The sequence below is a fragment of the Odocoileus virginianus genome, chromosome 13, assembly GCF_023699985.2.
Source record: "Odocoileus virginianus isolate 20LAN1187 ecotype Illinois chromosome 13, Ovbor_1.2, whole genome shotgun sequence".
Classification (NCBI taxonomy): domain Eukaryota; kingdom Metazoa; phylum Chordata; class Mammalia; order Artiodactyla; family Cervidae; genus Odocoileus; species Odocoileus virginianus.
The window spans coordinates 37,432,983-37,456,638 of record NC_069686.1 but is presented as its reverse complement, the minus strand read 5'-3'; the positions used below and the strand labels follow the sequence as shown (position 1 = coordinate 37,456,638).

Sequence of the window (23,656 nt, the reverse complement as noted above, 5' to 3'; positions counted from 1 at the left end):
TAAAATGGAAAACAGGATTAGTCTGAGAAGCAGGCCAGGAGTTCTGAGTGTATCTCGTCTTTTTACTTTGTTGCCACATTCTAATTTGCTTGCCAGAACCTGTGTCAACTGCTATAAACAAAACTTCCAAAACAAAATCCATAAAACTTCCTATAGTCTCAATTTTCATACTAGTTGTATCACCGTTGTAGAGTCCTTGACAATTTTCAGTTTTTTTCCAATATGCTAAAACAATTTTTTGCCACTTGGAGACATAATTGTCTTGAATCAGTGTAGTTTTGGGCTTATTTGCATAAAAGTATTCATATACTGTGTGTTGATCTACATTCGATTCTAAGGGAATTATATGAGTGAAAGTCTTTCAGTCATGTCCAACTCTTTGCCACCCCACGGACTATACAGTCCATGGAATTCTCCAGGCCAGAATACTGGAGTGGGTAGCCTTTCCCTTTTCCAGGGCATCTTCCCAATCCAGGGATCAAACCCAGGTCTCCCATATTGCAGGCAGATTCTTTACCAGCTGAGTGACAAGGGAATTATAAACAGAGAATAAATCTAAAAGCCAAGTGCTCACCCATTTGAGATTAATTGCCTCTTCCAGGTCACTAATTCGTACTCCAGTGTCCCAGCCGAGTTAATTTACCTCCCATGAGTGACCCCTTGACTCTGCAAAGGTATTTTAATGCACCCAGGCTTAATACAGGATAAATCGTTATTACTCTAACAGAGTTACACTGCAGTAAATATGGTTTCCCCTTCTGTTCCCCAGCTTGCTCACCCAGTGCCAGAACTAAGTCTTTCTTTTGACCCTACTGGTGATTTAACTCAGTTTGAACTGCTCCAAACCCAGTAATTTACAATTAAGATTGTGTGACATTGGAGGCGGAATTGGTATTATTTAAAATGACTTTAACTAAGGGTAAATGGAGTCACATGCTCTGTAAGCAAATTACAAATGGATCTCAAGCCTTCTATTACTAAACCGGACTATGGAGAATAAAATTCTTCCACAAAATATTGTTGATTCCAGTATTAAGGATCTAACTTAGTCACAGTTTTAAAATGAATAGGAGAAATAAGCAATCAGTGAGCAGCACCATGAACATTCAAAGGTAAAAACCTGAAATTGAAAAATGATGACAAGTCATGGAGGTTTAACCCTGCAAGCGCTGATTCTCCAGGGTGCTCAAAGCGTGCACGCTTTTTCTGTAACAGTATGTATGTTTAACAAATTTAGTTTGTAATTCTATTAAAATTCCTTTACAGTCTCACCATTGAAAATAAGAGTGTTTGATAGCAGTGTTGTCATTCACATAGAATAAAACAGAGGACTCAGGTAAATTCGACTTTTAAAAAAAAAAAAGCAAGTAACTTTTTAGTATAAGTAAGTACCATGCAATATTTGGAAGGTAGGCAGTATATTCATTAAGTACACTGCCCCTATTGCACAGAAATTGCAAAAACAGGTTGAAATAATATGAAACTAATCGGAAGGTCTCTCTGTCCAAGGTCTTTCAGTGAAAATGGACGCAAAGCTCCAATTTGATCCCATGAAATCTGAATTACTGTTCTGAACCATCTTTAAATTGGTTAGCGTTTATTTTACATTGTCTATTACTGAACATCTGTGTTCAGTAATGCACTGTGCTGAAGCATTCTTCCAGTAACAAAACTCAACCTTTGGTAGGAACTTTTGCATGAAGTTTGTAATAAGTATGGCTTTTTACTGTTCAAAAACTATTGAAAATTCAATTTACAGCAGAATGGCCTAGACTGTAAGCACAAAACAGTATTTAAAAAGCTCAGTGCCTATTTTTGTATCATTAAATTGCTGTTTACTTAAAATACAGGAATATTGCTCCTTTAGACTAGAATGGGCAAGAAGTTGTAACTTAAATATAATCTTACACAGAAGAAAGTGAAAGCAATTAGAGCCTCTTTTTGTATAGGACAATAAGATCAAAGCAGAATATAGCATCGCGACCTTATCTGTATGCTTTCGTTTTAAAAAAGAAAATTTAATGACTATAGCATTTCATGTAAACACACTACAGTAAAATTTTAAGTATGACAAAAATGAAACATTTCATGAACTAATCAAATATGATGAAATATCTGTTAGATCAATTAATAATTAAAGAGATAATCTATAAGGTTGACGGAATGTTAGGAACTCTAAAAGAGAATGATTAACTATCCAAGGATTAAGACGTTCTTGGAAAACTCTTTAGGCTCTTGGCAAAATTGACCATGTTATAAAAAGTATAAAATGTCTAATATAAAGGTATAAGAAAAGTGAAATGCTTAAAAACTCGGTTCTTCATTTAATCTAGAAATTAACGTACAGTTGAAATTATACCTAAATATTTAAAAAGAAAAGCCATAATTTTGTTTCAGAGTTTCTCTGGGTTAACTATAAATTGTAATTCCTTCTTTAAAAGTAGATTCAATTTTCAGGGTCTTTTTATGGTATCAGTTATCTTTGAAACAGATTTTACTAGTATCTTATAAGTGGATTTGGTAGTATTTAAAAAAAAAACTTTTGAAGTAAAATATGCATACACAAAAGTGCACTTATCTGTATGAATTTGTACAATTAAAGCACCCATGCAATCTGCACTCAAATTTTAAAAAAAAAAAGAACATCACCAATACCCCAGAAGTCTCCTCTTCCTTCCTCTCAGTCACTACGCTTCCCCTTATAAGGGAGGGCATCACTCTGACTTCTAGCAGCAATGTTGCTTCTATACTTCGTATTAGTGGAATTATACAGGACACACTGTTTGGTGTCTGGCTTCTTTCATCCTTATTAGTGTCATCACTTTGTTGCAAGTAATCATAAACCATTCATTTTCATTATTATATAGCAAAGTACACCACAATTGATATATCACTTTCAGTGCTACTGGGCATTGGAGCAGTGTCCTACTTGTGGTCATTATAAGGCGCTGGTATAGACTTTCATGAGTATGTCTTTTGGTGAACAGATGTATGCATTTCTGTTGCATCTATTTACCTCAGAGAGAAATTGCTAGGTCCCAGATAAGCTAAGTTAAGCTTTAGAACCAAAAACTTTTCTGAAGTGTTTATATTACATTTTCTGTCAATAAAAAGTTGTAATTACACTACATCTTTGTGACTTGGTATCTTAATTTTAGCCGTTCTGAGGACCTGCAGCGATGTGATGTTGTGGATTTAATTTGTATTTCTGAGGATTAATGAAGCAGAGCACCTGTTCATGTTTATTGGTCACTTGGATAGCTTTCTTTGTAAATGTTTGTCTTTTTTCTGTTGGGTTTTTTGATGACTTTACATGTTCTTTATATATATTTTGGAAACAAGTCCCTTGTTGGATATATATCTGGATTGATAAAGATATATATGAGATATACATATATATATAGGATATATATATATATGGATTGATGAGGATATACATATATATATATATATATATATATATATACAAATCTTTAATGCTGTTGGTTGCCTTCTCCTTTGTGATGTCTCTTGATGAACTGAAAAGTTCTTAATCCTAATATACTGTTTTCTTCCCTTTTATGGTCAGTGTTGTGTCCTGTTTTTAAAAAAATCCTTACCTCCTGCAAAGTGACAAAGATCTCTGTCCCCTAAAACTGTGTCTAATCTTTCACATTTAGATTTGCAACTCATTTGAAAGTGATTTTTGTATAGTGTATGATAAAAGCAAAAAATACATTCTTTTCCTTTATAATATCCAATTGACCCCACAATATATATTGAAAAGATCATTCTTTTCTTACTGTACTGCAGCGTCACCTTTGCCATAAATCAAGTAACCACTAACATGCAAGTTGATTTCTTGGACTTTTTTTCCTTTTCATTGGTTTGTCCATCCTTGTGTCAATATCACTTTGTCTTAATTACTGTAGCTTTATAGTAGCAACATTGTTTTAAGTGATTATAGCTTCCAGTAATATGATCAGAAGGCAAATGCTCAAAGCCTGAACTTGAATCTGAATAACTAAGTTATGACTCTCATACATCCTACTGACACAAAAAAAGGAGGGAAAAGAATACTTATTAAAAAGTTTAAAATATCCTGGGTAGTAATGAGATGAGAATGAAGATTATTACTGCATTTTTAGTGTGGTGTTTATTAGGGAACTGGATGCCTACTTTTCAGGTATGGGAAGAAGACAAGAAAAAATATAAAACAACTGTCTACAATTAGTAAATCCAAAATGGCATGGTATAAACCAAGTGCTCAACAAGGGAAGGGAAAGGAAAGAAGGGATGGAGCCGTTAGCAAAGCCTTAGTAGAGGAAGAATCCTTGAATTTGAACCCAACCAGGTCACTCTTAATGCAGAACAGTAGAGACTTCATTTTTTATTTCCTGGATCTCCTTAAATCTATGATCATATCCTGCTGTTATTTTTTTAAATGCTTCTTTAATCTCTATTGTTTTCAAAACAGACTTATGGTTTGAATCTTGACTGTACATCTGAATCATCTGGGAAACTTTTAAAAAATGATGATGCCCAAGACTCTCCACACTAACAGAACAATCTGTGAGAGTGGGAGTCAAATCATCCGTGTGTTTAAATGCATTCCCACCTGATTCAAACATACAGCTGAAGCTGAGGACTGCTGAGTTAGAAGGTATACTCAATCAGTGGTTCTCAACTGCAGATAGGATACTGTCACATAAAATAAAGGACACGTTGGTTAGATTTTTTTCAGATAAACATTTGGCCCCTTGGGGGAAACTTGGTCACTTTTAGAGATATTTTTGTCATGACCAGGGGTTGCTACTGGCATCTAGAGGATGGAGGCCAAGGATGCTGCTGAACATCTATAACGCACATGAACATCTCCCAGGACAAACAATTATCTGGTTCAAAATGTCAACAGTGTTGAGGTAGATAAATTCTAACTTTGTTGTTTCAAAGCAGAATTTATCTACTTTGGAACAATAAGAGAACCAGTACTAAGAAGAGGAAATATAGTCTGGAACTAAAAGCAGAACTTTGTTCAAATATAAGGATTATATTGATGGTACAAGTGACAGAAGCCCAAGAAATGAGTTTTAAACCTTAAGTTACAGCTGAACTATTGTGTGAAGTGTAAGATCTGTAATTGAATTCTTAGATACACTTCAGTAAATTTTCAAAGAAATTCAGAGCATGCAGAGTTCAAGGGAATGAACTCAGAAGTTTATCTATGAAATGTGGCAGCAGTATTAGTTAACCTGAAGTTAAATTCTACAACTCTTTGATATTTTTAATTGCCAAATAAACTTCTTGATAGTGAGTATGAAAAGTCTCTCTTTATATATGTATGTATGTAAGTCACAGCCAAATTTCACCATTGGGTCTTAACACTAGCTTATGTAATCTGATGCATATTCCTATTTTTCATTCTATTATAAAAGGATGGAGGTGGGTCAGGTGATCTGAAAGACCCCTTTCAGCATTTATCTTCTAAAAATTCTTGTCAAAATGCAAATTTTACAACAAAAACATATTTTCAGTGATAGGTCTAAAATCAATTTCAATGGCTCAGTCTTTAAAGGTAGCAAACTTCTGTTTAAGACAATAAATTTTACCAATTCTTCCTTTATGGGGTCCTAATCAGACTGTGAAGAAAGCTGAGTGCCAAAAAATTGATGCTTTTGCCAACTGTGGTGTTGGAGAAGACTCTTGAGAGTCCCTTGGACTGCAAGGAGATCCAACCAGTCCATCCTAGTGGAGTTCAGTCCTGGGTGTTCATTGGAAAGACTGATGCTGAAGCTGAAACTCCAGTACTTTGGCCACCTCATGCGGAGTTGACTCATTGGAAAAGACCCTGATGCTGGGAGGGATTGGGGACAGGAGGAGAAGGGGATGACAGAGGATGAGCTGGCTGGAGCAGCATCACCGACTTGACGGACACAAGTTTGAGTAGACTCTGTGAGTTGGGGATGGACAGGGAGGCTTGGTGTGCTGTGATTCATGGGGTCACAAAGAGTCAGACATGACTGAGACTGAACTGAACTGAACCAAACAAGTGTGATGAAACTAATACCTGCAATATTTTCTTATTGCAGTACATAAAAGTTAAACTACTTTCTACTAGGATTAGTAAGAATCCCTTGGATTATGTATCCCAAACCTAAATCTGCTTAAAACATTTCAAGGAAAATAAAATTCTTAACTGGCAGTTACTGCTTCTTAAAAGTTTTGTTTTTACAAATCCTGTTAGAAATCAAGATGAGAAAAGGAGCCCCAGTACTCTTTACCCTACCGCTGAAATAATACAGTACCAGCCATAGCCATCGATAGGGAGGAAGTATGCTTTTCAACCAGTAGACGGCACTTCAAAACTGTTAAAGCAGAGGGTGAAATTCAAGGAACGTGGCTCAAAGAACGGTGCAAGGTCAGAAACGCCTGAATAAGCAATATGCACACTAGAAATGAGTGATGAAAGGCAGTGGACCAAATAATTCTTTTTGTGGGAGATGTCCTTTGCATTGTAGGGTATTTAGTAACATCTATGGCCTGTGCCTACTGGATGCCTACAGCACTCACCCACTGCAAGCTGTAACAAGCAAGAACTATCTCAACATTGCCAAATTTCCCCTGGGGGCAAAACTGTCCCAGTTCACTGAGAACACAAATGCTATGCAAATGGGCAATCTATAATTATGCATAGTAAGGGGGAATCTCACATTGCTGAGTGAAGGAAGCCAGAGTGAACATGGTATATATTTCATATATATATTAAGCATCAGAACAGAAAACCAACTTATACTGTAGGAAATCAGGATAGTGGTTGCTTGTAGGAGGGGTAAGTAAGGGGAGGAAGTGCCTGAAAGGGAAGAGGATGAGCCTCTGAGGTGCCAATAATGTTCTGTTTTGATCTAAGTCCTCCTTACATAGATGAAAATTTACTGAGCATTTATACTTCAAAGTTTTTTTTTTCCAAACACTAGGGGAGTCACTACTTTATCTTTGTAACAAATGAGAACATTGTAGGTCTTACTCTGTGAATCGTAAGCAATACTCATTACCAGGCTATATGTTAATTAAGCAAAGAATTTTAAATGAGGTTATAAACTAAAGTTGGTCATCTCCATGTGTTCATTTAAAACACAGGCATTTAATTTAAAAAAAAATACAGAAAAATCCATTTCAAATAATTCATTTGGCAGAAGCTACTTGTTCTCCTGAGATTTATCTCTATTCCTATTGACAAAAGACAAATCAAAGATAATTCTGAGTTTAAAATATTGTAAAAACAAGTTCTGTACCCCATGAGGCGTTTCTGTAAACTACTGCAGTTTCTATCTGTTGTTAAAATTAGAGAAATAGACTTAGCAGATGGGTTATAGTTTTGTCTGAGAATAAAACACTTATCTGTCTCAACCAAGGAGTTAAGAATTACTTCTGACTATTATATAAAGTTGAGATTCAAATTCTATTATATGTAAAGATGTAGCATTATCCTTATTCTTCTTTCTCTGCACATACATTTCAAAGTAATACTCAGACTGGTATCAGGACACTTGACAAGTAATAAAGAAAAAAGAAATTTTAATAAGTTAAATCTACACTGAATCCAGAATTCCCAACTGCATTTATTTAAAAAAAGAAAAAAACTTTAAGAACTGTATTTTAAAAAGACTGCAATAAAAAACCACACATATGATCATAGCCAAATGTATGATTTATTTTTGGAGAGGTATGATTAAAAGTGAGGTTGTTCCAATTAAGGGGAGAAATAACAATATGAGAGCATACCCTGGTTACATGTTAATTATCACATTCTGTACAATGTGGATGTGCTCAACATGTATTTAATGATAATATGAGTATTTGAAATTTAAAAATTATAAACCACTTGCCAATATTGTAAATCCATAATGTTGAAATAAATACCTACAAGGGAGTAAATTTTAAAAACGGAAGCCTTTGACAATGCTTGTGGATCATCCCAAATGTTACAGACAAGCAGAAGATCAAATTATTTGACACTACTGCTAGTTTCCACTTAATTTCTTCATAATATGGCTGTCTGGTGTAGCATTAGTAAAGATACTTCCTACAACCACATGGGTACCCCAGAGACTGTGACGAATCACTTTACAGCAGCCAAGATCATCAACAGAGAATCCTAAATGTCGATAGCGTTCATCTGTTTCAAAAAGAGTGTTGTTTGTATATGGTCCAAAAAACTGGAAGAAATAAAAAATGAAGTCATATTTTTATTAACAAGAAAGATAATGGAGTAACAATTTTTATGTAAACATGAACACAGATCTGTATAAATACTGCAAATATTTAAAAGGTCAAATAAGAAATAAAAGGGTCACATGCAACACCTAACTAACTGCCCTAAAAACCTCTCCCCCTCAATACTTGTGTATTCTGGAAATGTGAAATGAATGATCTAGCAGACTGCATGTTATCTAGAACCAAATGTATAACTTCACATGACCTTTAGAGATGAATTAAGTCTTAGGCAATCATCTATGGTTCACCTTTGTAATTTTCAAAATAAGAAAACTATAGCCCAGGGTGTTTTTCATTTCTAGTATTCACTAAATCTTAACTTCGAGAAGAAACAGTATATATTTCTATCTTAAGATTAAAATAAAATTTATTACTATTTGTAACTTAAAGACATACACAGAATTTAAAATGTGACAATAGTGGCTCATTATTTTTTTAAAGTATAGCTTTATAAATGTTAATTTCCAAAAAGTTACTTTTCTTTACCATCCAAATTTTCTTTATTCTAAAAATAAGTTTTCTTCCTTAATGAAACTACTGAATGCTAATTTTTAACTAACAGTAAGCACACTAATTCAATGTAATTCAAATAATGTCTATTAGTAAGGATGGAAAAAATAAAATTTGAAATCATTAAAAAAAAAAAATTTAAAGTGATGGGGAAAACTTTAACCAGGAGTGACAGAGATCCCTCAAAGTTGTGAATTCAACTGATTCTTGGTACTTCTGTGCATAAAACTGTGAGGTTTTCAAGAAGTCCTAAGTGATTTATTTTTTACCCAGGCCATAATTATAAAAAAGTAATTCCTACTTCAAATTTCAAATGGCTTTCAAAATGTATTTAATTACTCACTGCCAAACCAGATGATGGGTCAATAAAGTCAGCCCAATAGCCTTCAGCTCGAAGGGCATAGCAAATTTCCTTAGCACCGCTGATGAACTGCAAAGAAAAAGACACAAATACTATGCTCAAGATAGCATCACTACAGACTGTTTTATTTTTCAATAAATTTTTAAAATAAATATCTTTTGCCTCAGATAGAGAACACAAGATTAATAAAAAATTAAAACTAATGATAAATTAAGACTTATAGTCTTAAGATTACTTTCATTAGTCCAAATGATTAATGGTTGATATAACACTTTCATTTTTTTAAGGTCTAAATTGTACATAAGAAAGGGAAAACAAAATATTCACAATGAGAAGATATGAATCATTCATTAATTTGAATGGAAGTTGTTTAAAAACAGGTACTTGTTTGTATGTCCTTCAAAAATACACCTATCCAGTCATATAGTCATGAAATATTTCTGACAAAGCACATGAAAATAAGATAAATGGATAGATTGGGTACAGGGCTGGACAGCATACTTACTTTGCGCTATACACTTCTCTATTTTTCTATGTAGTATATAAATATTACATACCATGTACATGCATTACCTATTCAAAATCCTGTGATGTCTAACTCCTATGATGCAAAGACTAGCTTTATCAGAACTCTAAGCAGTGAAAAAGACAACAAATATTAGAACCAGATTAGAATGTTAAAAAAAAAAGGACAGACCATAAGTGTTTAAAAACAAGGGCACAACTCTACTTCCAGTCATAATAGAGTAATAGTTATCAAACTTGCCACTGCTGAAAACTATAAAAATGATTGAAATACACGATGCAACTGTTTTCAGACAATGAACAGGCAGACACAAAACTGTACTCTTCGAGAGAAGGGAAACAAATAAAGTGATCCCCATATATGCTCTAGCCTTCTGTCTGAGGACACTTTCCTGTTGCAGGACAAAGAAGTGGAGCCCAAGCAAAGTGACAGTGTCACTTTGCTGAGGCAGTAGAAAGCAACAGGTCTGGACTGCTGAAGCATCTGGACTTTGTGGGGTAGGGTGCTGGAGAAGAGGGTGATGCACAACAGGGTTCCAAAGCAGTCTGCAGAGCAGTCTTTCCTGGTTCAGTAGCCTCATGCTAAGCTGTGCAGACACAGAGTGAGATTCCGTGAGGTCTAGCAGAGTGCCAGATGCAAGGCTGCAGCTGAGTAGTGTTATCGGGGGTCATGCAGCGCTGGGTAACATGAATTTCAGGCCCACCCTGAGTGATGAGACCTCACTGAGCATCTCTGGCATTCAGCTGGCTGAAAGTCCAAGCTAAAGTTAGGCACATGGGCCATCTCTAAATAAGGGATGAGGAAGTGATAGTCAGAGGGCCATCAAACTGAGTGGCTGCCTGTTGGTATAAACACAATTTTGCTGAAATGTAGCCATGCCTATTCATTTATATACTGTCTATGGTTTCTTTAACAATACAAGGGTAAAACTGAGTAGTTGAGAACCTATGACCTACAAAACCTAAAAAGTTACCATCTGGCTCCTTAGAAAAAGTTTATTGATCCCTTCTATAGATATACAACCTAAACTAACCTATGCTCTCTAAACACAGGCCTATCTCACTTTTCTGACTTCACTGTACTTCGCAGACAACGTGTTGTTTTACAAGTTGAAGGCCTGTGTCTACCCTGTGTCCAGCAAGTCTATTGGTGACATGTTTCCAGTCACATTTGCTCACTTCATGTCTCTGTGTCACATCTTTGTAATTCTCTCTGTATTCCAAACTTTTTCATCTATTATTATATTTATGATGATCTGCAGTCAGTCACCTTTACCGATGTTTTACTACTATGACTCACTGAAAGCTAAGATGATGGTTAGCAATTTTTAGCAACAAAGTATTTTAAAATTATGGTATGCATTTTTTAAGACATAATTCTATTACACATTTAACAGACTACAGTATAACATAAACATAACTTATATATGCACTGGGAAACCAAAATATCCATGTGACTCACTTTATTGCTATATTTGCTTTATTGTGATGGAGCTGAACCAGCAGTATCTCCAAAGTATGCCTAAACTTTCTCATAAACTAATGAAAAAATTGAAAAATACTGTATTCTTTAGGTTATCTATATAATATTTGCACTTACTGCTGTATTTCATTAATCCTCACAATTCTTAAAAAGCAAGAAAACTGAATATGGTCTAGAAGTCATTAAAATTATGTATCAATTTAATAAGACATACACAAAAACTACAAGGTGAACAAAACAATGTATTTAAATGTTTGCAAAGATTAAGAATGCCAAATGATCACAAAAAAAACCAGTTTAAATATTTATCTTATTCTGCTCATCAATAGGAAACACTGACATCTGCTGGAAAACTATAATAGATTTAAACCATAAAAGATAAAATATCTACTTGGACAGTAAGTCAGGTGTGATCCTAAAATAATCACAAACATATCTAAAATAGAAAGAGATGTTTTCTTTTCCATAAAAAATAAAACAGCTTAACTCACTATAAAATTAAAAATCACATGAAAAAGTATAGTGCCATTTCAAAACCTGGAAATTGGTTATAGAAAACTGAGTTATATCCATACTGGGGTCAGTATCAAATGAGGCTCAGAATCTTAGACGAATCAAAAAGTAGGACTTACGGTGCAATATATATGTGAAAGCAAACTCACCAGCATCTAAATGACAGTGATGATAAACTACTCCTGGTCTTAATATATAAACAGAAAATGTTTACTGAGTTATTGTATATTGAAATTTCAACTCATTAAATTCAGATCTTCTAAAAATCAGAGATAATGTCTTATGCCTCTCTGTAACTTCTGTGTTAACTAGCATATAATTCACTCCTGACTGTTAATTACTACCTGGAATTTATTAGCAAAGCTGTATTTGGGATATTTAAGGGTGAAGTGATTATCATAAAATACTTTGTTAAGTATGTAAACAATATATTTATAAGTTGTGAGAATCATACATCCAACACTAAATAAAACATTAAAAAGCTCCCAATATTATTCTGCATGTAAATTAGTAAAGAGAATTTTTTCAATTGTAGTTAGGTGAGCTGATCCTGTCATACATACAAAGGAATCAAACTCATATAATTTCTAAATATGAGATTTTAAGTTACCACTGATTTCTCAGGTTGATAAAAATGAAAAATAATGCTAATATCCAGGTTAAGAGTAACAACTTATATACTAGGATGATCTTTTTGGTGGACAAATTGGCAGTATATATTATAACTTAAATATACCCTTGATTTAGCAATTCCCTATTTAGAAATATGTAAGTATGAGCATAAAAATAAATGTACAAATATTTTCACTGCCTATAAAAGCAAAAGCTTGATATTCAACTCACAAAAGACTAAACAATTTTTTAATAATTTAAAAAATTTATGGTTTGCCCATGTAATCTAATATTATACAGATTTTACAAAGAACGAAATATAATCTATGTGTAATGTGAAGGAAAGGTGTCATCATATTTTCAAGTTAAAACAAAGGATGGGAAAAATGTGGGTATGTACAATTATTATTATTGTACTGTACACTGTTATTGTTTACACTATGAAGAAGGATTAGGTAATCTTCACTTTTTACTTGACATGTGTCAGAGACAGAAAGAGACATGGAGGGAGAGAACAGGATAAGAGAGGAGACAGGGATGGGCATGAAGAGTTAAGTTTACATTTTTGTTGTTTACTGTATTTCCAAACTTCCTAAGATAGACATAAATTAAAAAAAAAAAACTGACGAAGTACTGGACAGAATTAAAATTTTTCAAAGATGCTAAAAAACAAAAACAAAAAACCTGGCATTTTTATTTTCAGAAAACATGTACATTTTAAAAACATTGACATACATTAGGAGAGAACTAATAATGGTAAGAAAAGACAGCTATCATTTTAAAACAGTGTTCACTGGTGTTTAAATAAGATTATAAAACTAAACAGTCAGCAGTTGAAAGAATTACCTTTTCTAAGAGCACTTCTCTTTCATTTTCTACCTCCTCACTCCAAACAGTCATATCATTCTTAGTTTTCTGTGTTACAGTCAGAATCATTAGTTTGTTGGTGGCTACTTCCGGAAACAGTGATTCAAAATCTATAAATAAGAATAAAATTCCAGGAAAAAATTATTTGTTTTTTTTGAAAAAAGAAACAGCACATAAAACACTTTAGAAAAATGACAATGAAGTCAAATCGCTACGGCACCAAGCTAGGTTTATAAATGCACATTATTGTTAAAAGGATGAAATAAATTTAGCTTTGGTTTACTTCTGCTCTTTTTGGATGAACCAAAAATATACTGCCAACAATTCCAAAGAGTAAGTTGGGTTACATGTTGTTAGTCTTGGAATTAAAAAAAAGTTTATTATTAAGATTTTTCTCAGTAATCACTTGCTATAGGATGACTTTAGGGAAAAAGTTACTAAAAATTCTACTAATCCTATCTAATGGCAGCATGAGGTCAGATGTCAGGGGACATTTGCTAGTCTTTTTCTTGGCCAGGCAAACATCGTTTCCAGCAAGACATATTAAAATATTCAGTTACAAAACATTATAATTCCTAAGGAGTATATTTTTCAATATATTTAAATTAGCGACAGAATCTGATACACACTAGTGTAAAAATGAATAAAGCACAACATACCTCTTCGCAGCAACTCTGGACATGTCTGGATTGCACACTCGACTTTGGCACTTTCAAAGTAAGTTTCTGCACTGTTAATTTCTTGTTCAACAGGTGCATCATTACCCTTTAGGGGAATAAGAAAGATAGATAAACAAAATCTGGAGTTCAAATAAAATATCCTGCCCATTATAACCTGTTCGTCTTAGAAAGCTTTTTCAATAATCTTAATCTAGCTGGTGATTAGGTAACAATCAGTGTATTCTTACATACTCAAACTTTTCTGTATGATGAAAGTAATTTGAGAATTTTTAAAAATTGTTGAATTAAAAAAAAAAGGAATATATGCCTACCGATATTCTAGACTTAACAGAAGTTGGTTAAAAAACTTAAAAATGCCATGATTGTATCTTATAATGTTACCTCTTCTGATATTTTGTTATATCTAACTATCCTTTCTTTTGTTCTGTAAAATGGGTATAAGAACATTAACTTACAAAGCAACGTGATTAAATATATAATCTCTCCAACAGGAAAAGCCTAGAGGCTCTTATTCAACTGAAATTTAATGTGTGCCTATTATACATCAGCCATTATAACAGGAGCAGACACTACAGTGGTAAAAATCCAGTCTTCACTCTTGGTATATAAGGGTTAGTAGAAGAAAAATAGCATGAACAAATAAAGGCAATCCAATATGAAAAGTGCTACAGAGTTGTGAAGGAAGTCTTCTGGAGGTATAAATGGGGAAGAAACTTGCTTTGTTGGGAGAAATCAGGAAAAGGTTGAAATTACATTTGAGTTATATGTTAATTAATATATGTGTCTGACATATAAAAGAATGGACAGAATACAGGTTAAGAATCCCAAAGGAAAAAAAACAGTCTAGCAAGAAATAATAGTGCAAAGGCATGCAATGGTCAAAGAGAACAGTGTGATTTTCAACAAATGAAAAGTATGCTGTGATTAGAATGCAGAAGGAGTAGGAAATCGTGGGAGGTAAGGTAAGAAAAGGATCAAAACTATGGAAATCAATTTATGCCACATTACAAAATTTTGACTTTTATTTTAAAATTATTAAATAATATTAATAAATTATCCTTATTTTACATATAAAGAAACAGTCTCAGAAAGGTGAAGTAACTTTCTCAAATTTAATTAAATTTCTCATGAAATTAAGTACAATAAATAAAAGTTAATCTCTGTATACAAATTTATCCTATCTCCACAGTCCATCCTACTATAATGCCTCTAAAAACTGAGGTAAGATAAGAAGATGCTGAACTCTAATAGTATTAGTGAGAACTAAAGTGACACAAATTTAAGGGCTACTTTCAGAGATGAAAGCAATGTAATTGTCACTATTTATGGGGGAATGATGAAAAGAGGAGTCAAGGCTGTCATTGTAATCTTTATTTTTGGGACAGTGCGAGGATGACTAAGTCACTTATACTACTGACAACATGGGAATAAAGACAAGTTTTGAGAGAAAAAAGGACTCATTCAGTACTAGATGTGTACTAGTCCTAACTTTGGTGCTTCTGAGACATCCAGAGAAAGATATTTGGCAAGTGATACAGAACCAGAAATGTCAGAAACAGAAACGCTAAGTTAGGAAATATGAAGACACAGCCTATGGAGAAAGCTGAGGACTGAAGTGACCAGGGAGCAAGTCAAAGCAGAAAATGAAGAACAGACATTTGGGAAATATCATATAACTGGTAGACAGAGGAAGAGCCAAGAAGACTGAGAAGGAATTATCTGAGATAAAAAGGGGAGGTCAATTGTGTCCCAGTGTTAGGTTACTGATATAACCCATAATTGTGAGCGCAACCTTTTAATAATATCATTTTGATCAAAATCTTAACCTGAAACTACATAGAAATATGAAAAATGATAAGGATCAGGGGTTTGACAAACTCTGAAATGCATGTAACTTCCCATTTGAGTGAGCAATGATGCAATACTAGTTTTAAAACGCATTTAAAGAATTCACATGCAATACCAGTTCTAAAAAACTCATTAAAAACCTCTCAGGAATTGTTTTTACAAAACCTATTTAAAAATCCTATTTAAAAATTTAAACTAAACTTAAACTAAAAATAAAATAAAACTAAAAACTTAAACTAAAAATTAAACTAAAATTTAAACTAAATCCTATTTAAAAATTTAAACTAAACTTTTTAGTTCAGTATATCTGAAGAATTTTAGAGATCTCAAAATTTTTTTAAGTTTCTAAATGGCTAGAGGTATATAAAACTAGTTGGAATTTGGTCCATATATAAATTATAATTACTGTTTGAAAAAATGAAAAAAAAAGAAAATCTAAATTTCCAGTTACAGAAATTAAGTTATTTATATTTACAATAAATATTTATTAAAAAAGATATTTTGAAGAATTCCCTGAGACTGCAATGTGAAAAATTATATAGCAAATACTATGTATAGGACAACACCAAGGTTTTAAAAACTATATATGCTTTTCCTGTATATACTGGACTTTAACAGATTTTTTTACTTTTTCAATGAAAGTAATACTCTCGTAGTTATCAGAAATAAAGCTTTAATAATTAGAAAACAGAATAAATGATATTAACAACATACCTGAAATTCATTCACATATTGTGCCATAACAAACTCATGTCTTTCACTCGATAAAGGTTCTGCTAGAACATCAGGTAAAGTTTTATGAACCTGGCTTTTCTTCTGTGATGCGGTCCCATTGAGGTGACAGTCAAAACCTATGTTCCCAGGAAGCTGGAATCTCTGATCCTGAGGTCCAAATGGTCCCATAGTTTCATCAGGCCAAACTGTTCGAGAGCCTGAAGAGGAACAACAAAATGAACCATTTTCTCCTTACAACTTAAATGCACTGGTAGACTGAAAGAATGTGAAAGATGCTGTTCTTCCAATAAGGTTTTTTTTTTTTTTAACCTAAACAATAGATCTTTGAAGTTTGCTTACTGGTTGAATATGTTAGTTGGTTTCATGTTATTTCCAAAACACTAGTTGAAGCAACCAGCTGCGAAGTCATAGGTAATTCCCTTATTAGGGAACAGATTCAATAAAGTACTGTTAATCCATACTATGTAATTCTTTTTTTTCTGGCTTCACTGTGTGGCTTGTGGGATCTTTGTTCCCCAAAAAGGAACCGAACCCAGGCCATGGCAGTGAAAGCCTGGAATCCTAACCATTAGACCATCAGGGAACTTCCATACTGTGTAATTCTTAACAGTCATTAGTAAATCTTTACATATGGTGAAAGAAGTTCACAGGATAAATGACATTAAAAGAAAAAGCTAATTCTAAGAACAGTATATGTGACATTTATTTTACATGCTTATAACAATGCTTTAAATACAGAAAAAAAAAATACTTGAAAGTAAAGATACCAGACTTAGTAGTGGTTACACACCCTGGGGTGTGTGTTTATGTTAATCGCTTAGTCATGTTCGATTCTTTGTGACCCCATGGACTGTAGCCCGCCAGGCTTTGCTGTTCATGGCATTCTCGAGACAAGAATACTCGAGTGGGTTGCCAGTTCCTTCTCCAGGGTATCTTCCTGACCCAGGGATTGAACCCGGGTCTCCCACATTGCAGGCAGATTCTTTACCATCTGAGCCACCAGGGAACCCTTGGGGAGGGGCATTCAACTGCTGTTACCTGGTGGCACAAAACATTAATGGACTGGAAAAAATTTTGTAACCAATGTGACATAATGCCCTGTTTACCAGTCACATGCATGAATATGGATTAAATACTTACAGAAGAATACACATTACTTTATTCCTATAAAATTTAAAAAAATCCTAATGTGAAAAATTCAAAAAGATCCAGAAAAAAGTAACTTAGAAAATCAAATGAAGAAATACTCAGAGTAGGAATTTTGTTTAGAGAAAGGAAAGGATGGCTGCAGACTTTAGTTGGCAATAAAAGTATTTATAAATTTTCTGCCAGAACTAAGTGACTAAAAATGGTCATGTCATTACAGCTGCCCCTACGTGACGCCCATATCTCTCTTCCATACCTATGATAGATATTACTTATCAATTACGGAACTTTTCCCTGCTGAAGCCCAGACACTGTCACATAATTCTCAACCCAAACACTCTAGCCCAGCACATCTCAAATTAAGTATTTAAGAATCATCTGAGAACTTCTCAAAATGCAGATTCTGATTTACCAGATGTGGAATGGGGCTCAAAATTCATTTCTAACCAGTCCTGGATGATGCTGATGCTATACCATGCCATGCTATATTGGTCTGCAGATCACACTGAGTGATAAGGCTCTAGACAGCCACCAATGACCGACTGGAGTCAGTTCACAAACTAAAACTTACCAGCTGGTCTGAACAACCTGGGTTTTATAGATTATTCAGATCTGTGTCTTCAAATAAATACTCAATATTAATACTGGATATGAGCATATTTTCAAATGTTTACTGGTCATTTAGGTTTTCTCTTACAGAAACAGCCTGTTCAAACTCATTTTTGAAATTTTTGTTTGGTTTTCTACTGGGTTATTTTTTCCCTATTGATCTACAAAAATTATTTATTTTACAAAAATTATATAGTTTTCCCTAGGTATTCACAGGGCAATGCTTCCTGGATCCTCATGGATATCAAAATCTGCATATGCTCAAGTCCTTATATAAAAAGGGTTTAGTTCAACTGACCTCTGAGCAACTCAAGAATTAGTTGTTCAAACCCTGCAGTCAAAAATCTGAGTATAATTTATAGTCAGTTCTCTGTATAGTCATTTCCACATCCTCAGAGTCAAGCAACCGAGAACTGTGTAGTACTGTAGTTAGTTATTATTCGAAAAAAACCTGTGTATAAAACAGATATGCACAGCTCAAACCCATGCTGTTCAAGAATGAACTGTATGTGCATATATGTAACCTATGTATATCCTCCTGTATACTTTAAATCATCTCCAGATTACCTATAATATAGAACACAGAGTAAATGATATGTAAATAATTGCTGGCACATGGCAAATCCAAGTTTTGCTATTTGGAACTTTCTGGAATTCCCTACCCCCTCAAATATTTTCAATCTCTGATTGGTTGAATTTGAGGATGCAGAACCCATGGACAGGGAGGTCAACCTGTATTTCACAATACAAACCCTTAACTATTCTGAGTGACAGACCTTTCATTTATGATAGATCTATGTTTAGCCTTCAGATCAAGAAAACTGAGGAATAATCAGAGATAGAGTTGGAAAACTGAGGCAAGAAAACTAGGGGATGTTTTGCATGCCCAAGTGAATGGACATTACACTGTAAGTAATGCACTGAATGAAAAAAGGATTCCATGGGCAATCACTTCAGAATACATTAGGTAAAGTTTCTAAAAGCCCTCCCTTAATATTTTAGTGTGCTTTATAAACCTCTAAGATAGGACTTTGGCATAAAACATTTCTCAAAGTTAACTAATTACAGAACTTAAAAAAATTTTTTTTTTTTAGATCTTGAACAATGATTCATAGTTTGTGGATAGTTTAGGGACGGCTACTGAAAGCAATGGGAGATAATTGAGGTTTATGACGGAAATGTCATGATTTACAGTATTTTAGAATGATTAATGTGATACAGTGATGTGCAAGATGGATAAGAAAATGCAGACTTTAATTTAATAAACACTCGTTAGTAAAAAGTGATGGCTACATTTAGGAAATTCAGCAAAGAGTGGCAAGAAGTAGTAACATAGTTTAATAGGATCAAAAGATTTGTTTCAGGGAAGACTGTGTGTGTTTGAATATAGATTAGAAAAAAACTAAAGTTCAAGAAAGTAAGTTTTAGAAACCAATATTCATTCTTTTTTTTTTTTTTTGTTTAGGTATTGTAACTTCCTGGCATAAATATTAGGCAGAGCTCTGATTTTACTTTCAAAGGGATAAACTCAACTTTAGAAGACCAGTAAAACTTCAAGAAGAAATATTACAGGAAATGTAGCAAATGTTATGAAACAACTGTAAGTAAAACAAAAATAAGTTTTACTTACAGATATCTGGAGGTGCAGTGGCCACATGAGACTCATCAGAACCTGAAGATCCTGCGGTTGAAAAGGCTCTGGGATTGACAACCCTTTTAACTAAAGAGCAAAATCCTGGGAGATAGGAAACCAGTCTGGCTCTGTTACAGAGCACCTAAGAATGACACAAAAACCAAAATTATTCTGGATATAAATGTTATACTAACACAGACAATCTTGGGCAAATCCTCACATTGCAATGTATCTTTTAAAACCAACATTGATTCTACTGTTATTGAGCACCTGCCATAGAATGAGCATCACACATATTTATAATTTTAAAAATAAACACAAATATTAAAAAAAAAAACAAAAAACACAAGTACTAAGTTATTTGGGTAAAAATATATGGCTTTCCTAGCAAGCCCAGAATCAAGAGTGCCATACAGAAAGAACAGGAACTTTGAAAAGTTGCCCTGTTCAGCAGCAGCACTAAAAAAGTGGCACAGCTAGCAAGTCTTCTATTCTCAAAATAAAGAACTTTCAAAACCTCTCCTAGGAAAAAAAAATCTACTTACTTTCTAACTCTTCTTTTACTGCTATCAGATTGTGCTGATTATCTCCCATGCTATCTTTCTCTTGATTTTATGGCAATGTCCACTTTCCTCCAGTTGAGCATACATCTTTATGATACCTTTTCTGCTCCTATGTTCATTTCCTAGACTCAGCTCAGTTACAATATGAATGTGTGAACATCTTTCATGTATAAACTTTAATCAAAAGAGCTGAGTCAGAATAACTTTGATGCAGGGGTTGGCAAACTAGAGCAGACTATAGCCTTCTGTCTGTTCTGGTGAATATAGTTCTACTGTAACACTGCCACACCCATTTATGTATCATCTATGGCTGCTTTCATGTCATAATTGCAGAGTTACTTCAGAGACTCTGGCCTACAAAGCCTAAAATATTTGCTACCTGGCCCTTTATATTTAAAAACACTGCTGACTCTTAGATTAGTGGAAAGCACTTAAGAACAAATACCATATCATCTGTGAAATTCTATTAAAAGATTCGAACAATTAAGAGATCCTTGAGGTCATAGGAAAAGTTTCATGAAGGATATACTGGGTTGTGAAGAAACAGAAATTTAGGCACTCATTTCAGTGAGTGCCTTTCAGGAAGAAAGGTATGGAGGTCATTTTCAAAGAGTGACAGGTTCACTGAAGGTGAATGCAGTAAAGAACAGGCTTGAAATTTAACTTATGAGCAACTATAAAAGGCTTTATACTTTGTGACACAGATAGGAAAGGGCCTATTACAACAAGATAATAAATCAGAATTTTAACCTGTAGGCAGGGAGGAAGAGAGTTAACTGATAAAAATAAAGGATGTTTTAAGGAATGTACAACTAAGGGCAGTGGAGAGAAAAGTGTGGGACTAGAGAGGTGGTATGGAAACTAGTTACCAGGAGGTTGAAATAGTCTAGCCATTTGATACTTTGGAATCATTCTTATTCCCTTTCATAGAGTATTCTGAAATCCAATCTGTCTGTTCTTTGACTGCTCTTTCTACTTCTCTGACAGAATTTCTTACTGATTTTATCTTCCCTTCTCTTACTCCACTTTTCAGTCACATAAAAATACCTATACAACATTTCCATATTTCTGTCTTTTATACTGCCATAAGATTTCTTCCACTAAAATGCCCTTTTCCTTCTCTTAGGCTGGATAAATTCCAAGTCTTTCTTCAAGATCCAGATAAACTGAACCTCCTCCAGATGTCTCCAAAATGCAAGGCCTGTCTCTAGAGCATTCTGTCCACCTGAAAATTTAAGCATCCTCCCCTAGCCCTACAGCCTCATCATTAGATTATTACTTAAATGTATCATATTCAACTACAGGAATACTATGCTGGCTAACTGTTTCCATATTAGTTTTCCTAACACACAACACTAATTAAATCACCAAAATTTAAAGAATAAAGTCCAACTTACCAAGTCTATCATTCAAAACTCTTTGCTAGTGGTTTAGTTGCTAAGTCACATCCGACTCTTTGTGACCACACTGACTGTAGCCCACCAGGCTCCACTGTCCATGGGATTTCCCAAGCAAGAATACTTGAGTGGGTTGCCATTTCTTACTCCAGGGGATCTTCCTGACCCAGGGATGGAACCTGAGTTTCCTGCTTGGCAGGTGGATTCTGTACCACTGAGCCACCTGAGAAGCCCCAAGACTCTTGTTACTTGATCCCAAATCCTCAATCCAACCTTATTTCCCACTCATCTCTTTCACACATCTTACATTGAGGAAGACAGAAATGACTTCTTGATTTCTGAAAGGGGGCGGGGCCAGGGGGTGTCTTTGAATATATCTGTTCTGGGTGAGATTTAGATAATATCACCCATCTTTTAAAATTCAAATGCTTCTCTGTTTAAGTGAACCCAAACCCCTACTTTTCCCTCTCCACAAAGCTTTGAATCTGTATTGTACCTCTGTGTAACTTTTAAAATTGTTTCTACTCTTACTGTAATAGTTTTCATGTATGTTTTATGACCCCTAAGGCACGATGCGTTTAAGTCATCACTGGACAGTTACTGTGAATAAATACCTCTGGTCTATGAGAATAATCTCTCTTGCTCTCATTCTGTAATATCTGTAAGGTTACTTCCTATACTAAAACTGCTACAAAACCTTCAGTTGACCTAACCAAACAGAAACCGGCTTAAAAATAGATTCTAAGTATTTACAAAAATAATGCCTTTTAAAATTACTGAAAGGATGCTGGCAATGAATTTATTTCTCAAAAGGAACTGCATAAATAAATAAAAGTATTGAGAAATATGTTTGTGTTCAAACTACCTTCAAGGCATATTGATCTAATTTCACACCCCTTGCTTCCCTTGACGTTTTTGATTCACCAAGTACAAGAAACATTATGCCATCAATGCCATTATAATTAAACCCGTCCCTCCATTTCTTAACGAGTTCCCAAAATAATTTACTACTGTACTGCTTAAGAGACTAATTTACTCACATTGGCCATTTCTGGTGGAAAGGGCAGACGAAAATTATCTTCCCTTTTGTAAAGTTATTCCTGGGAAAGGACAAAACAAAACAGGCCGGTGACGGATCAAGCTCTAACAACAGATCACTCGGGTAATGTCCACCATCGCCTACTGGGTGTCCCTTCTTCCGCGACAGGACCAAAGTCAAAGCTGTCCCCGGACCCCAAGAGACTGGAATTCGCCCCCTGCCCCCACAGGGCACAAGTCGCTGCCCACAGGAGGCCTTGCAGCTCTCGGCCCGCCCGGTGTGTCTGCGGAAGACAACTCCGACTAGATCCGGGTGAGGAAAGAGGAGCCGTCCACCAGGATGGAGTCCTGAGGCTCCAAGTAGGTATTTTAACACCGGTCAGGGTTCTAAATAAACTGTAAGCAAAGCGTCCAGCAAAGATGAAGGTTGAGGAAGCGAAAAAGATCCTAACGACAACAGTGGCAGGACAACCGGGGACAGCGACAGGGGCCCTGTGAATATAGGGGCAACACCGAGCGCTGTGGCCAAAAGATGGGCAAATCTGGAGGGGCTAACGCGGGCGGAAACCGTCCGTACCAGTCGCCGCCGCCTCATCCGCCTCCAGCGGTCCCAGGCCCGTACTCTTCCCGTCTTCAAAATGGCGGCGCGACGGCAGCGGATGTAGCGCTGACGCTGGCAGTGACCAGACTGAAGAAGTTGCTTTCGAGCGCATGGATGGGAATGATCCTCGAGCCGATGCTGCGCACGCGCACGGGAGGCCCACGTAGCCCCGCCCTTTCATTGGATAGTCCACCGCCCCCACGTAGGAGGAGGAAAGATGAGGTGTGGATAATAACATGTGGGAGGAGATCGAGGCTCCAGAGCTGCGTTCGGCACTGATTT

The 23,656-nt window shown here is 35.0% G+C and overlaps 1 protein-coding gene across 1 annotated transcript; it reads right to left on the bottom strand.

Moving 5' to 3' along the window:
* Positions 1–7,669: 7,669 nt before the first annotated feature.
* MMADHC (metabolism of cobalamin associated D) lies at positions 7,670–23,434 on the bottom strand. The gene is made up of 8 exons (XM_020880351.2): positions 23,351–23,434; positions 22,776–22,835; positions 19,773–19,917; positions 16,367–16,584; positions 13,784–13,889; positions 13,104–13,234; positions 9,107–9,193; positions 7,670–8,195 (listed from the first exon to the last, which is right to left on the bottom strand). The coding sequence occupies exons 2-8, from the start codon at positions 22,782–22,784 to the stop codon at positions 8,001–8,003; spliced, it is 891 nt and encodes a 296-aa protein (XP_020736010.2). The 5' UTR covers positions 22,785–22,835; positions 23,351–23,434; the 3' UTR covers positions 7,670–8,000.
* Between the last annotated feature and the right edge of the window lie 222 nt (positions 23,435–23,656).

Coding starts and splice junctions, on each gene's coding strand:
- MMADHC (XM_020880351.2), bottom strand. Junction 13,890..16,366: donor AATATGTGAATGAATTTCAG/GTATGTTGTTAA, acceptor ATTCCCCTAAAG/GGTAATGATGCACCTGTTGA. Junction 8,196..9,106: donor ACCCATCATCTGGTTTGGCA/GTGAGTAATTAA, acceptor TATTTCTTCCAG/TTTTTTGGACCATATACAAA.